At 44.0% G+C, this 16064-nt stretch overlaps 2 protein-coding genes across 3 annotated transcripts in view; both read left to right on the forward strand.

The window, feature by feature from the left end:
- The window catches only part of LOC118087369 (polycystin-1-like protein 2), a 55284-nt gene extending 49807 nt beyond the window's left edge, over positions 1-5477 (forward strand). For both annotated transcript variants that reach the window (XM_035119945.2, XM_035119947.2), the window contains exons 40-43: positions 1583-1793; positions 2441-2542; positions 3972-4103; positions 5086-5477. In XM_035119945.2, coding sequence (XP_034975836.2) covers positions 1583-1793; positions 2441-2542; positions 3972-4103; positions 5086-5196 — 556 coding nt within the window. In that variant the 3' untranslated portion in view covers positions 5197-5477. The remainder of the gene's footprint in view (positions 1-1582; positions 1794-2440; positions 2543-3971; positions 4104-5085) is intronic.
- Positions 5478-6899: 1422 nt separating this feature from the next.
- GCSH (glycine cleavage system protein H) lies at positions 6900-16064 on the forward strand. Its single transcript, XM_035120461.2, has 5 exons — positions 6900-7153; positions 10988-11067; positions 13514-13577; positions 14658-14789; positions 15353-16064. Exons 1-5 carry the CDS (start codon positions 6946-6948, stop codon positions 15448-15450), a joined length of 582 nt encoding a protein of 193 aa, XP_034976352.1. The 5' UTR covers positions 6900-6945; the 3' UTR covers positions 15451-16064.

The raw sequence follows: 16064 nt of genomic DNA on the forward strand, positions 1-16064 counted from the left end.
TGTCTGCGAATTCCGATGCCAACTGACCTGATTTGCATCTCCCAAATATAATTATCCTTTGATTTTGGAACTTGTATAAATGCTGCAGTATAGTCCTTGGCATTAAAGAGTACCAAAATGTATTAAAATAAAAATGTATGGTTTCAGATAAAAGATCTTTAGAAAAATGTGGATTTAGATTATTATTTTTGAAAAAGTATTGAAATACAAGTCTTTTATATAATTTTTTGGAGGTTTTTTTAAATAAAAAAACTGCAAGCTCAAAATGGATGGGATGGGTCACATGAAATTCATATAGACCTTTTTTGCAAGGCATTTTTTCAACTTTGTAATAGCTACTGCTTGCATCCATAAAGATTATATAAAATACAATTAATGTGCAGCTCCCAGGTTTTTCCTCTGAGAGAAGCTGTCCAATTTTTAAGGACTTGTGTTTCAATTGAAAAAGAATGGATTGGTTGACTTGCCCAACTTGACCTTTCCTCCAAGAAGCAGCTCAAGGAGACAAACGTGATTCTCACATGCCATGTGAAGCAGATCAGACTGAGAAAGAAAGAGACTTGCCCAAAAAAATTCAGTGAACCTTGTGGCTGAGCCAATATTTGAACCCAGCCTGACACTCTAACCACTACACAACACTGCCTCATTGCCGGTGCTAAATAACAAACAGACAATCATGGGAATGTAAGCAAACACAAAACATAAACAAAAAACCATGGCAATAAACAATGAAAATATATTTATATGATAAACAGCTGTGAAAATAAATACCGTACTACAAAATACAAAATGTAAATGCAATGGCCTGACATATATGCTCAATAGTGCATAAATGCTACTAACAAATACTAGCCCATAGTGCAATTAAACACATAAAATTCATCAAGTGTTCCAGGTGGATGTAAAATTGGTGTACTATAGTATAGACGAGGGATTTTACTTGAAGCAGAATATTATAGTACACCAATTTTACATCCACCTGGAACACTTGATGAATTTTATTGCACTATGGACTAGTACCGGTATTTGTTAGGAGCATTTATGCACTATTGAGCATATATGTCAGGCCATTGCATTTACATTTTGTATTTTGTAGTATTTATTTTCACAGTTGTTTAGCATATAAATAGATTTTCATTGTTTATTGTCACGGTTTTTTGTTTTGGTTTTGTCTTTTCTTTCATTACCAGTGCTAGATGGGACTGGTAGAGGAGAAAGCAGGGAGGTCAATGACAGGCAGAGCCAACTAATTCTAGTTTAGGGAAGTTTTTAATGTTTGATGTTTTGTGCTTTTAATATTATGTTGGAGCCGCCCAGAGTGGCTGGGTAAACCCAGCCAGATGGGAGGGGTATAAATTTATTATTATTATTATTATTATTATTATTATTATTATTATCCTCTTCCCAGGTGAGTTTTTAAAAAGCAACACTGAGACAAAAGAGGAGGAGGAAGCTGACATCTAGAGACAGTCCCTGGACTGGCTAAAAGGAAGGAAAAAGGCAGGCAGGCAAGCAGGTGGAGAGTAACTAAGGTTGGTGGAGCCATGCTCCATGTGTCATAACGATTCCCATATTCCTTCAGGTTTGCAAGCTTCAATCAGACAGCGACTGTTGATGCAGTTCTGGGCTACCTGATTGCCTTCCTGGTGCTTCTTGCCACTGTGAAACTCTGGCATCTCCTGCGGCTGAACCCAAAGCTGAACATGATCACCTCGACTTTGAGGAGGGCCTGGGGGGACATATCAGGATTTGCAACTGTGATTATAATCATGTTCCTTGCCTACTCCATAGCGGTGAGTACCCATGTCTTCCATTTATTCCCAATTGGTTTTCTGTCTCTCTCTCTTCCCCCGCCCCCTACCAATCCTCCATAATCTGGATTAGTTTGCTCAATTTGTTTTAAGAGTCCTGTCTGTTATACAGATGTAGTCAAAATGGTACCTTCCAGATGTTGTTGAACTACAACTCCCATCAGCCCCAGGCATCAAGGATGATGACAATGAGTTCAACTTACTACACACTCGTCACCCTAAGGACCCAGAGCAGGTTACAGCCATTTAAAAACAGCTTGAAAGAAATTACAACCAAAAGGTGGTTTCTTTCGGGGGAAGTCATGACTCTTAAAGTGATATGAGTGCTTTAAACATATGCAGAAGCTGAGACCTAAAGAGTGGGGGCTTGTGAAAGCAACTGGCAGCAATAGTAATTATGTTTTCAAGCAGGGCTCATTTCTCAGCTGCATCCTCAGCTTTAACCTGTCCTAAACCTTCATCTCTGCAGTAGTTAAGAGACGCCAACTGCTCCAACACACCCTGTCTAAGCAGAAAAATAATCATGTTTGTTATGGAGAACCTAGTCTGCCCAGTGATCAGTGTCACTTGCTAACTGGCCTTGTGATTTGTATAAAAAACTGTTTTCCTCCCATTTTTATAATTTGCAGACAAACTTGATATATGGCTGGAAGTTGAACTCTTACAAGACCCTGTTTGATTCTGCGGAGACAATGGTCAGTCTTCAGCTTGGAATCTTCAACTATGAAGAGGTAGGGTTTATCCTTCAGAGGTTTTTTTCCTGGTAACTAAAGTTCAGTTAAATGAAATGAACCACATATCTTATTTATTTAGCACCACCCACACACACAGTTTTGCCAACCTCATCTTAAACTATCTATATTTGGCAATGCCGTTCTCCAGGCAATAGGTAAAGGAACCCCTGACCATTAGGTCCAGTCGTGACCAACTCTGGGATGGCGGCGCTCATCTCGCGTTATTGGCCGAGGGAGCCGGCGTACAGCTTCCAGGTCATGTGGCCAGCATGGCAAACGCCGTTTACCTTCCCGCTTGGAGTGGTACCTATTTATCTACTTGCACTTTGAGGTGCTTTCGAACTGCTAGGTTGGCAGGAGCTGGGACCGAACAACGGGAGCTCACCTCGTCGCAGGGATTCGAACTGCCGACCTTTGGATCGGCAAGCCCTAGGCTCTGTGGTTTAACCCACAGCACCACCTGCATCCCTTCTCCGGGCAATAAATTTGTACAAAAGGCAAATGCTAGGGTAAAGTGTGTGAGAGCATGCATCTATCAGCAAAAGTAACTTTCAGAAATCTATAATATTAGGGGACATTGCCTTGCAAACGTGTATATTAGGGAGAAACTGCATATAAAAATGTGTCTATTATATGGGGGGAATGCAGTAAAATGCTGGGGAATTTTCAGGACTTTTTCTTTTTTAAAATGCAAACTAATGTGAAATGTGGAGAACTGAACTTATGAAGAGAAAAATGAGAAACGGAGAGAAAATTAAATGTACCGATTCACCCATCCCTGGTTATCAGAAGACAACCTTCCTCAACCTTGTTTGATTCCCATCTCCCATCAGCCCCAGCCAGCATTTATGGGAGTCCGAAACATCAGGACGGCAACAAATTGGGAAAGGCAGTGGATGGGTATTGGGACTAAGTGGTTTACCAAAGTCTTCATGAACAGGCGAGTTTTGAGCAAAGCAATAAAGGTGAAATCACCTTTTGGGTTTTTGAAAAGCAGTTCTGGGTATAAAGGAGAAGAAAGGACGAAAGTTCACTAAGCAGGAAGAGACCTTTGGGTGGGTGAGGGGGGTGGAAAAGCAGGAGCAAAAGTCACAGGCAAGGATGCACTAGGATGGGAGAGGCAAGAGGGAACACATTTTTTTTTACTTTTCATAATGCTACCCCTGCTTCCACTGAAGTACAGTAGTATAAATTGTACATAAAAAAACAGCAACACATATCTTAAGCATTACTTATCCTCAAAATATACAAGGAAACACTCTCTTCAGTATTAAGGCAGAGTGCATTTGGGCAAACACGATGCTTACACAAGACACCAGCAAACTGAAGTGTTTAAATAATTCACAAGTACTGTCCCTGAAAATGATGTTCTCTTCCCTGAAGAAGATAACAATATCCCTTATTGCAACATATATGTCTCTTTCAGGTCTTGGACTACAATCCCATCTTGGGCTCCTTCTTAATTGGCTCCTGCATCATTTTTATGACGTTTGTGGTGTTGAATCTCTTCATTTCTGTGATCCTTGTTGCTTTCAGTGAGGAACAGAAACATTATCAGGTTTGTCCACAGAAGTAATGTGAATTTCCCCATTTAAGGATGCCATCTGGCCTGGTCTGTACATGCATATGTATACTGGGAGATCCCACTAATCAAGGACCTGCACAGGGCAAGTTCATATGTAACACTAAACCATAGCTTAGTACTACGTACATGGACATCAGGCTTGCCTGCTCCCCTTCCACTCCTCCCATTACTTTCACTTTCAAAGAATGCCGTCCTGTTTTATGAACCAGGAAACCTGCCATACAACAAACTGTGGTAAATTTCAGAACAAGCCAGTTTCAAACTGTGGATTGTGATGCTGGTTTGTTTAAGTAACCGGTTTGTTTAAAGCCAGGATTCCTGGTTCATACAACAAAACGAACAGATATTCTTATAGAACAAACATCTGTAGATCTCTGCCTACTGGCTGTGCAGGAGGAGGAAAGGGGAGAGTCCAAGCCCAATTCGTTACTTGGACTCACCATAACTCATCCACATGAGACTAAACCATGGCGTTCGGATTAAGTGTGGGCCCCTGGCATGGTTCACATGACACAGTAATCCATTTTGCTTCTCCCCAGGCTTTTTACTCCTTCCTGCACTAAGCTAAGCCACGGTATGGCTCAGTGTGCTGTCCAAACCTCAGTTTGTGATTAAGCTTGCTAACTATGAACTGGAACTAAGAATACCACCCCCCGTACATTTTCCTGTTTGTCGTCCTTTCTTTTTGCAGTAATTTTCAGTATCTGTCTGCAGCCTAATCACATGCACATTAATCAGCAGGTTTAGTTGGGCTGAAACTCATATTCTCCTGGCCGCACTACAGTTTACTGCAGAGTGCGCTACTACAATGTTTAACATGACTGTTTTGTGTTCTACTTTTTCCTGCCTGTAGTTATCATCATCATCACAAATTCTACACAAGCCCAGGATGCAATTCACTGTTATGTCTATACTCATACAAACTGTATTTTGTGTGTCTCTGTGTGCTTTTTAGGCTTCTGAAGAGGAAGAGATTGTTGACCTAATGCTGAAGAAAATTTGCAGCTTCCTTGGAATAAAATGTAAAACTGACCAGAAACTTGAAGAACCTGTGATGACCAACTAACAACTAGTCTTCTTACCCACTTCAACTTACAGCTGTTGCAGCTGCCTTTAGATATTGTGGCTTCCATGTTTGTGAAATGTTGTGGCAGACAGCAGGATTACTTTCAATGACTGAGATCTTGATGTGCTCTCCAATAATTGTACTTTAGATACTGGCCTTAACTCTGTACTGATAGATGTGAAAATGAGTGCTTGACAGAACTATAGAACTGGTGGTTGCTTGATTATGCATACTGCTTTATTCTGTACTTATTCCACAGTGTAGTATAATAAAAGCTAATAATCCAAAGCGTTGTTCAGCTTCATTGTTTATAACAAATTATAAAATCATTACTAGTTCAATTCATAATTTATTCTTAGAAAATGCTTTATTTGGAAATGTATAAAATTATTCATGGTGTGGAGAAAATGGATGAGGAGGAATTAACCTCTCTGAGTACTACGTAGAACTTGGGACCATACAAGAAAGCTGAATGTTGGAATATTCAGGACAAAAGATAATACTTATTTACACAGCACATCATTAAATGGTTGAATCTGCTCCCCACAAGATTGGCCATCAACTCAGATAGCTTTATTCTCTTTGGATTTGCGCAATTTTCTTTTAAAGCTATCAGTGTGACTATTAGCCACAATGGTTACTTTCACTTTCCAGTGTCTGAGGCAGTACCACTCTGAATATCAGTTGATGGGGTGAGCACTGTTGCATTTATGTCCTGCTTGTCAGCTTCCCATGGGCATCTGGTTCACAACTGGGAGAATTGTTGCTGGACTAGGTGGGCATTTGGCCTGGGGAGGGCCATTAGAGAGGTCCAGAGAGCTACGTTTGGCCCTTGGGCCCAAGGTTCCCTGCCTCCGTCCTAAAACATTAACTGAGGAAGTGGTGTCCACAGAGCATAGGAAGACACAAACAATAATGCTACAACATGTAGTGATCACACACAGAGTTTGCATTTCAATGTATTACATTTATACGTATCTCACCTTTCCTTATGAGCATGCTTCTCCCCCCCCCCATTTTATCCTCTGCTGCAAACTTGTGAGGTAGGTAAGCTGAGAGACAGTCCAAGGTCATCCAGGCTGCGGAGGGATTTGAACCCTGGTCCTTCAGTTCTGAGTCCTCACACTCTTAACTACTACACCACAATGCTCTTTGGTGCATACGTCCAGGAGCATGTTTGTGGTCGGCACACAGCTGCCTGCATTTTGGAACTCTCGTTAGGGGGACACAGGGCTGTATGGAGCTTGTCACGATGGGCTCCGAAAGTGCAAAACGTTCCACTCCTCCACTTATTATGGGATGCACTCCTCTAACTTGTTTCCGGTGGTGACAGGAAAAACAAAACTCCTAAGGTCTTTCCAGAATCGTGTTTAGGGCTTGAAACAAGCCGTTCTTTTTCAATGCTGCTGTTTTAGACGGATTACGAGCTGCTTCTGTTGGCTCTTCCTTCTGGGGTGACTGATTGGTGCTGAATGTTGTGTTTTAAAAAAACAACAACACGCCACTTTTACTTTTTTGCAAGCCGCCCCAGAGGAACACGGAATAAATGTCTAAAGTAAAATAAAGCAAGCAGCAGCTGCCGCAACAGCAGCCCCCTTCCCGCCGCGCTCTCCTCCTCCTCCTCCTTGCCGGCCAGGCCAAGCCAGGCCCCCTTCGGAAAGGCCCGCCTCCCCCTTGTCCTCCGCCGCCGCCTCCCTCGCCGGCTTGTCCCCTCTGGCCCCGGCCGCGTCTCTGTGCAGCGGCCCCGCCATGGCAGCGGCACTGGCGGCCTTGCGAGCGCTGCGGCAGGTCGGGCCTGGCACGGCTTCTGCCGCCGCCGCTCCTTGTGCAGCCGGCTTGGCCAGGCCCCGTCGCGCCTTAGTCGGCTGCTCCCAGGCCGCCTGGGTCAATAGCAGCAGCGGCAGCCAGGCCGCCCCGGCTCGGAGGCTCAGCACCAGCCCCGCGTTGCTGCTCGCCGGTGAGTCGCGGCGGGGAGGAGAGGAAGCGAGGGATGAATGGGCGCCGCGGGGCACCGGGGCGGAGTGGGCGGCGGAGGGTGCAGTGCAAGGGGCCCGATCCGGAGGGAAGGTCTCCTGCGCATTATGAATGGGAGCTGCGGAGGAGCTTCAGTCGCTCTCGTTGGGTGGAAGGAGGGGGTGCTGCTGCTGCTGCTTTGCAACCCAAGCCTGCGCGTGCCTTTCTCGGAAGCCCCTGAGAATCGAGAGGCGGCTTACTCCCATGGAAGCGTGCCTAAGAGTGCAGCTGGGCAGCCCAAACTTGTGCGGGTTTACCTTACTTGAGTTCAAAGTGGCTTATTCCCCCAGCATCCGGTCATAGATTTGCAGCTTGTTTTCTGCTACACACCATGCATAAAGCACATCTTCACCCCACCCCCAATGAATCCTGGGAACTGCATTTTGAGCGGAGCTACAATTCCCAGCACCCTTAACAAACTACAGTTCCTGAAGTTCTTTTTTGGGGGGGAGGGGAGAGGGATATGAGTTAAATGTGTACGGAGCCTCAGAAACTGCAGTCCTAAACACACCTGGGTGTGAGCCCCATTGAGTTCAATAGGACTTACTTTTGAGTAGACAAAGTTAGGATGGAGCTTTTCAGTACTGCAACCCTGAGCACATTTATTGGGAGTAAGCACAGTTGAACACAGTGGGACTCATTTCTGAGTAACATGCCTAGGATTTAATTATGCAAAACTTAACAGTGTTTTGTGGGTGTTACGAGATTTTGGGATATTTTACCAAGCAGGGTCGGAGGGAAGGGATTGCTTTGGTTGACCCAGCTGGGGTGTTCAAACTTAAAATCTGTCTTGTGTGCAATACAAAGTTTGTGTTCTTATTGGCTCATATGCTGGCTTTATGCACTCTTTACCCTGGATTTTTGCAGGATTTGAATCATGCTTCCTGCATGCCCAAGACCTAATCAAGGAATAGAGGTCAGGGTTGCATTCCTTCATTACCCCGTGAATGTTAAACATCCATGGAAGTACTGTTGTCTGTACAGGGTTAATTTTATTGCAGTATTTGCTTGGTTTGCCATTCATATCCAGTGACACTCCCATTCTGATTGGATCTGAATCTTTGGACTGGGTTTTGTGTTTGTTGCTGTGCAGCATAGTAATTTATTGCATTGCTTGTCATTCCCTATGCACCCTCATTTTTTCTCAGATTAAATTATGCAAGATGGGGATAGTGGTTTTTTTTGTCCACCCCCCCCCCCAGCAGCAGCAGCAGGCAAATGGAATTAGGGTCATGAGATTTTACACCACAGTAAATGTAACGTCAGGCCCAGGTGGCTGAATGTGACCCTCTATGCCTCTCTGTATGGCCTTCAGGGCTCTTTCCAGGCTACACCCCTTCCCTAGGCCGCATCCCGCACCAGCCCTGCTCTGTGCTGTTACCTGCTTGTAATGAGTCCTTGAACTCTGATAATTCCCGTTGCTTGCCTTGGACGGAGCAGGGGTGTTTATGTGGAAACCTCTGATGGCTGGAATGTAGCCTACTGTACAAAGGTAAGAGTTGCATCCATTGCCTACACCACTTTTGCCTTTGAACCCACCTGGAAGGTTGCCCACAAGGCAATGCAGCCCTTGGGCCAAAAAAGGCCCTGCAATCCCTGTATTATTTAAGGTGCTGCAAGGCTTCATTCCCTTGAGTGGTAGATTGTGCTGCAGAACTTCTTTCTAGGTTGCTCCCAAGTGGTGTATGCATATTAGTGGGGCCACTAAGTTGTACTTGCTCATGGTGGGGGAAAAGGGGGAGAATGGTTTAGGGAGAGGGTCCCGGGGGGGGGGGGGACAGCTTTACATTCACAGAAGATTGGGCAAAGGACTCTGTAAGATTTCAAGGGTACCAGGCATGCTTGCCCAGGGTCTGTGTTTCCTTTTGGATAATGAGGTGCAGAAGAGACTGTGGTGTCTCGATCAAATGTGGTTTATTTACACATATATACAACCTGAGTCTGGGGGACGCGGGTGGCGCTGTGGGTTAAAACCACTGAGCCTAGGGCTTGCCGATCAGAAGGTCGGTGGTTCGAATCCCTGCAATGGGGTGAGCTCCTGTTGCTCAGTCCCAGCTCCTGCCCACCTAGCAGTTCGAAAGCACGTCAAAGTGCAAGTAGATAAATAGGTACCGCTCCAAGCAGGAAGGTAAACGGCGTTTCCGTGTGCTACTCTGGTTCGCCAGAAAGCGGCTTAGTCATGCTGGCCACATGACCTGGAAGCTGTACGCCGGCTCCCTCAGCCAATAACGCGAGATGATGAGCGCCGCAACCCCAGAGTTGGTCACGACTGGACCTAATGGTCAGGGGTCCCTTTACCGTTACAACCTGAATCTAGATAGAGGGAGTTCCCAGCATTGCACTCCAAGGGGGTCTCTTGCTTCTCTCATAGGGGCAGGAGCAGCTCTCCTGTTCCTGTCACGGCTGCCATGTTGGATCCAAAAACTGCCAGCAAACATTCTACTTGGCCTCCACTTTCCTGCTTGCCAAACCACAAGCCCACCGCAGTTGTGCTTGTGCCCCTCCCTCCCGAAACTGGGCTTTTGTCTCTGCTAACTCTCTCTCACCTCAGGAAGGATTTTCCCATTTCTTTTCCTGCCCAGAGAGTCTCTGTGAATAGCCTCTTTGATCAACCATTTCTTTGTGGTCTTCTAATGGTCCATCTCTGTAGGCAATTACTTCATCAGGAAGGCAGTCTGGCTTATTTTTTTTAACTTGGCTTATATTTTAACAGGCTAAATTAAGTGTTTGGCACCCCAGATTTATAAAGGGGGTCCAGAATTAGAAGGGGAGAACCTTTGCTCTCTGCAAAGGAACCATGTAATTTCTTAAATCAATCAATCAATCAATCAGATTTTATTCGACCGTCAGTCAGAAATAAACATTTATCCATACAAAATTTAAAACATCTAAAGGAACTTAAAACTTAAACCGACAATAAGAAGGAGGCTATACATTTAGATTTCTTAAATGAGATCGGGATGGAAAGTGTCATCCCACAAACCTATAGCACTATGGACTATTTTATGATATTTGACTGTGGTGTGTTGACTGGAATCCTAGCTTTTCTCGCTTGTTTTAATTAACTGCAGGGAAGTGCAAGCAATTCGTAGATGGGCGTTATCCAAAGGAGCTTCACTCCTTAGCCCTTCTGGTGTGTTAGTCCTGAACAATCATAAAAATCATCCCTGCAGAAATAAATATGTAGTAAATCAAATGTATTGAAATAATATGCGGCAAATTGCTTCTAAGACTACCAATTCAGACTGCAGGTTGGGATGGCTCGGGAAGTTGGATCTTTTACTTCTGCCCCATGTAAAAAGACTCATCCACTCTGAACACTGCTGTGCAATTTCCTCCTCTGAAATTGGAGCAGTTGAAAGGGAGGTGTGCCTCTATACCAGACTAAGACCTGGGAGACCTGGGTTCTAGTCCCCACTTGACCATGAAGCTCACTGGGTTACCTTGGGCCAGTCACAGTCTCTCAGCCCAGTCTACCTCACAGGGTTGATGTGAGTATAAAATGGAGGGGAAAGAACTTTGTATAAAACCACCTTTACCTTCTTGGAGGGAAGGTTGGATATAAATGTACTGATGAATGAATGAAATGGATGCACAGCTTGGATTTGGGAGTGGGGTTTTTTTGTACTTGAAATAGGAAAGCACACTATCTTTTTCTAATTCCTGCTTGCAAACTTGGAACTAGGAAATCAAGTGCTTTTTTATGCTGACACTTTGTAAGGTAAAACATTGAGGCAAAAAGCAAGGTGTGTTGAAATGTTCTGTTTGCTTCATTCAGCCCGTCGATTCACAGACAAGCATGAATGGATAACAGTTGAAAACAGTATTGGAACCGTAGGAATCAGCAACTTTGCACAGGTACTCTCTCTCTCTCTCTCTCTCTCACTTGGCTTTGTGCTGCAAAATTGACATCTGTTGGCCTTGGTCTTTGGCTCCTTTATTGCCTATTCTGCATGTAGAGCCAAATTGTAGACTTGGAACTCCATCATTACCGGCCACTTTAAACCATCATCTCCCCACTTCAGCAGTTTTGCTCTGTATCTTACACTTAGGACTCAGTGGGAACCTTGGCTCAAAGCATTTATTGCTTTTTGTTTGTTTAATTGTTGATCATACTTTTTAATGCAAGTGTTTATAGGGCTGAATACGTCCTTGTAACAGGGGTTGGAAAAAATCCCCAGGTGCTTGATTAGTTCCCTATGCACCTAAATATTTCAGTAGGGTCTATGATTTTGCAGACAGAACAACAACAAAATGACTGTGTGTGTTGGAGCCTAAGAAATAGAAATGTTTATTGCCCTGCTTATATATTTATTGCCTCATTTGCAGTGGTGGTGGTGATGGTGATGGATAGTACCTGAACCTTTGCTCTCTGCATAGGAGCCATGTAATTTCTTAAATGAGATTGGGACTGCAAGTGTCATTTGGTCTGCATCCAGCTTGGCTGGTCGCAACTCGTACTAAACCCAGAGCAGAGCTTTGCTGTGTCAAAAAACGTGTACAGAAATGCATATACCAAGAAAAAGCGTGCAGAATTAGATGTGTTGTATCGGTGAAAATAACATAGAAAATGCATCATATTAGGGAATATTGCTTTGCAAAAATGTGTATATTAGACAAAATTTTATACAGAAATTGGAGGAATTTGTGCTAAAATGTTGATTAATTTTCATGAGTACTTTTTTAAAAATTAAAAACTGATGTAAAAATGTGGAGAGCTAAATTTCAGAAAAACGGAGAGAAAATTGACGCATTCACCCATCCTTAACCAGCAGACAGGCTGCCAAATAGACAGATCCTTGCCCTATGCCTACCTTTGCCAATTTTGTGCCCTCCAGATGTTTTGGACTATACCCGTGGTTGGGGCTCTTGGGAGTTGTAGTCCATAACAACTGAAGGGCAACCAGTTGGCAAGGGTTGCCCTATGCCAAAGCCAGAGATACTGTAACCAGCAAAGTTATGGCCATGTTTAGTAAAGGGACCCCTGACCATTAGGTCCAGTCGTGACCGACTCTGGGGTTGCGCGCTCATCTCGCATTATTGGCCGAGGGAGCCGGCGTATAGCTTCCAGGTCATGTGGCCAGCATGACAAAGCCGCTTCTGGCAAACCAGAGCAGCACATGGAAACGCCGTTTACCTTCCCGCCGGAGCGGTCCCTATTTATCTACTTGCACTTTGATGTGCTTTCGAACTGCTAGGTTGGCAGGAGCTGGGACCTAGCAACGGGAGCTCACCCCGTCACAGGGATTCGAACCGCTGACCTTCTGATCAGCAAGCCCTAGGCTCAGTGGTTTAACCACAGCGCCACCTGGGTCCCCATCCACAAATCTTGTGGTGTTTCATTGCTCTTGCTCGTCTAAACCTAGATGTGCCTGGTGCACAACCTATTATTTATTTGTTTTCTCGAACATTTATAATTCACAGCATAACAAGGGAGCTTGCAACAGGTTAAGTAAAATCAGTCTCTAGCTCTCTGTAAAACATTTAAAAGTCAGTAGGTGCTGGTTGGCTTAAACAAAAATTCTTACAGCAAAGGCCTGTCTGAACAGTGCAGTTTTCGGAAGACATCTGAAAGAAGGGACGGTTCTTGCTGAACCTCTATGGGTGGGCAGTTCCACAAAGCAGGGACCCTCAGGGTCCCTTCCCACTCTACAATTCTATGATCAGAGGTCTCAGGGATGAAGGCAGAGTACAAGTGATCAGGCGGTCCCTAAGGTACCTTGGGCCCAAGTTGTGTAAGGGCTTTATGAATTAACACAAGAACCTTGAAGCAGGCCTGGTGGCAAAATCAGCAACCAGTGTTGCTCTCCTTGGGACCCTTGCAGTCAGTTGTTGCATTACAAGAGGGAGGTTGGAGCCATTGCTGCAATACAATTCACACACAAAGGAAGTCTGGAAAAGAGGGCCTGGCCCTTCCCTAAGAACAGCATGGTGGTAACATGGGTCTCTCTCTGTGTGTGTCAGGTGCTCCTAAGCTGGTGTGGCTGAGAGACTCCACAGCTGCTTCTCTCTCCATTCATCACCCTCCAGTTTGACTTGGCTGTGTTTGAGAAGCCAGTCATATTATCCTTCAGAAATCAGTCATATTTATGGCTTGTTTGTGATAGTTTGTTTGCCAGTCTAAAGCGTATTCAGAGACAAGTGTGGGAAGCTTTGCAGCCCATGTTTGAAATGGTTCTTGGGAACTGCAATAGGAATAGTGCCACCAGCATCTCGGGTGTGTGGATTATAACGTGGTGCATTTGTGGATTCCAACTTTTTGATAGCTTTCTCAGTTAATGATTCTTGCTGATGTCTGTTTCAGGAAGCACTAGGAGACGTCGTTTATTGTAGTCTTCCAGAAATTGGAACAAAGCTGAACAAACAGGGTAAGCGATTTTCTTTACTTTTTGGCACTTTTCACATTGCAACATTGGCATTTTGATTTAAACAGTAGTGTCTTTCTTAGATTAGAACCCCAAAGGTTAATTTAGGTATTTTTCAACAGCTTTGAGCATACCAAGTTGTTTGTGTGTGTGTTTAAGGACTTTGAATAGAAGGCTCCGCTTCTGTTTCCCCACCTCCCATGTTACGGCACAAGCAACGTTTAAAAGATCGTTACTTTGGAAACTTTGGAAAATTGGGGTGGGGTGGGTGGTGTCCTGCTGTTTGGAAATTACATCTTTGGACTTGCTTACGCAAGCAGATCTAATTGTGCATTCACTGAGATCTAAGCCTTCTCCTTTCATAGCCTCCACTCTTGTAAAGAGGGAGAGGAAACATAGTTTTTTCTCCTCTAATGTTGTGTACAGATTATACCAGCTTTAAAACAAAGTAGCGTTGTTTCTTTCCTGCTGCATTTCAAACCACATTTGGACATCATTGCACACATCAGCACAGTTGTACAGTGGTACCTCGGTTTACAAACACAATTGGTTCCGGAAGTCCGTACTTAACCTGAAGCGAACTTTTCCATTGAAAGTAATGAAAGTGGATTAATCCGTTCCAGACGGGTCCGCGGAGTACTTAAACTGAAAATACTCAAACTGAGGCGTACTTAAACTGAGGTATGACTGTATGTGTTGCCAGGTGTCCTGCTGTCTGTCTGCACTAATGGATGGAGAGGGGATGTGGATATTTTCTAATTGCTTATGCTTTTCTAATTGGATCAAAGCTGGCTTGGCGGAAAACACATCAAAAGGCAATATTTCTCCAGAAACTACAGGATCGTAGCTAACGCTATGTGTACACGGCTTCACATAGGGAGTGCACTGGATGCAGAGTAAATGTGTACACCACCTAGGCTGAAATGGAGCTTGGATTTACCTGAATTACTAATCTTTTAACAGTGGAGCTCCCTACCTTTAGAAAATTATTGTGGCAGCGCCAAATAGTTCTCAACTTCCTCGAAGCCCAGTTAATGCGGTTTCTAAATTAAATGCTTTGCTCTCTTCAATTCTGTATTTCAGATGAGTTTGGTGCTTTGGAAAGTGTGAAGGCTGCTAGTGAACTCTATTCCCCACTCACAGGAGAAGTAACAGAAATCAACACTGCCCTTGCTGATAATCCAGGACTTGTCAACAAATCTTGCTACCAAGATGGTAAGGGAGGCATCTTAACTTTGCAAGTGTGTTCCCGCCACCATCGAGTTGGAGGGATAACAGTGGAACTTGTTTAGTATTGTTTTGTGCTTGCGGCAGTGAGGTTTATTTGAAAGCATTTTTATCCCATTCATCGGATGAAAAATGCTCACAGAACTTCTTAGAAATATCAGTGATAAGGTAGTCCCTACTCTCAGGCTGACCGAAAAGGGATAGGGAGAAAGGAGGAACAAAGCAAACCCAGCACTATTTCTTAGGTCCAGAGTTCTTTTAATGGCCATTCTGGAAAGATTGTAAGGAAAGGGAGAGCCAAGAGTTGCTGATATTTCAGCAGAGAGGCCCTGGAGTTCCATGTATCTCCCTTTCTCCTGTAGCCACGAATGGAATGGCGCTATATTCTCATCTTCAATAGTGAAAAGTTACCTATTTCCTATGAGACTCTTATGCTTGTCGACATGAATGGAAATTGCTAGGGTCAAGAGCCAGCATTTTACTGGAGCTCCAAGGAGCTGTGTGTGCTGCTGCTGCTGCTGCTTCTAATTGAGTTGCTTTTATGCTCCTAGGTTGGCTTATCAAGATGACTGTGGATAACCCTTCAGAATTTGATGAACTCATGAGTGAAGATGCATATGAAAAATACATAAAATCTATTGAGGAGTGATCCAAATGTTAACAGTAAACCAACGCAGACCATTTTCTTCACTGTAGATTGTCCTAAATTAGTGGTATACAGAAGGTTCAACTCTGAGCAGCTTATCCAGGAAATTTTCAAGGAAAATATGCTGCCTTTGATTCAAATTGTGCTGATCTATGCCCACAAGTGACTGCAAATCAAAACATTTTCATTTGGGGGGCAGGTGTCTGTCTTCTAGTACATGGTGGTTATTGTTTTTTAGTCGAATAAATGTAATTATAGGAGGTCAAGAGTCTGAAGTTCATAATTACATCTGGAGTAGAATAACCTTTGTTCCTAAAATAAACCTAAGCATTGATAAAGTAGAACTGTAACAGCCTTAATTTCACAGCACAAACTGTGCTTCTCAGCTCCACGGGTTTTATTCCCTCCCCAAGACAGCAGCCTGCTTTCAATCACGTTTTGTAATATTAAGGCTGCATTGCTGCCGTCGGAATTAGTGAAGGTTCCAGGTGATTAGAGCAGAACCAGATTTCACCTTTTTAAGTGAAACTGGGGGAGGTGTGGCCATCCTCTACAGATAAGGCTCCCTGCTTTGCAGTGGAACAGATAACAGAAGTTAATAAAAAATCCTGACTTTA

This window comes from Zootoca vivipara, chromosome 6 (genome assembly GCF_963506605.1).
Source record: "Zootoca vivipara chromosome 6, rZooViv1.1, whole genome shotgun sequence".
NCBI classification, from domain to species: domain Eukaryota; kingdom Metazoa; phylum Chordata; class Lepidosauria; order Squamata; family Lacertidae; genus Zootoca; species Zootoca vivipara.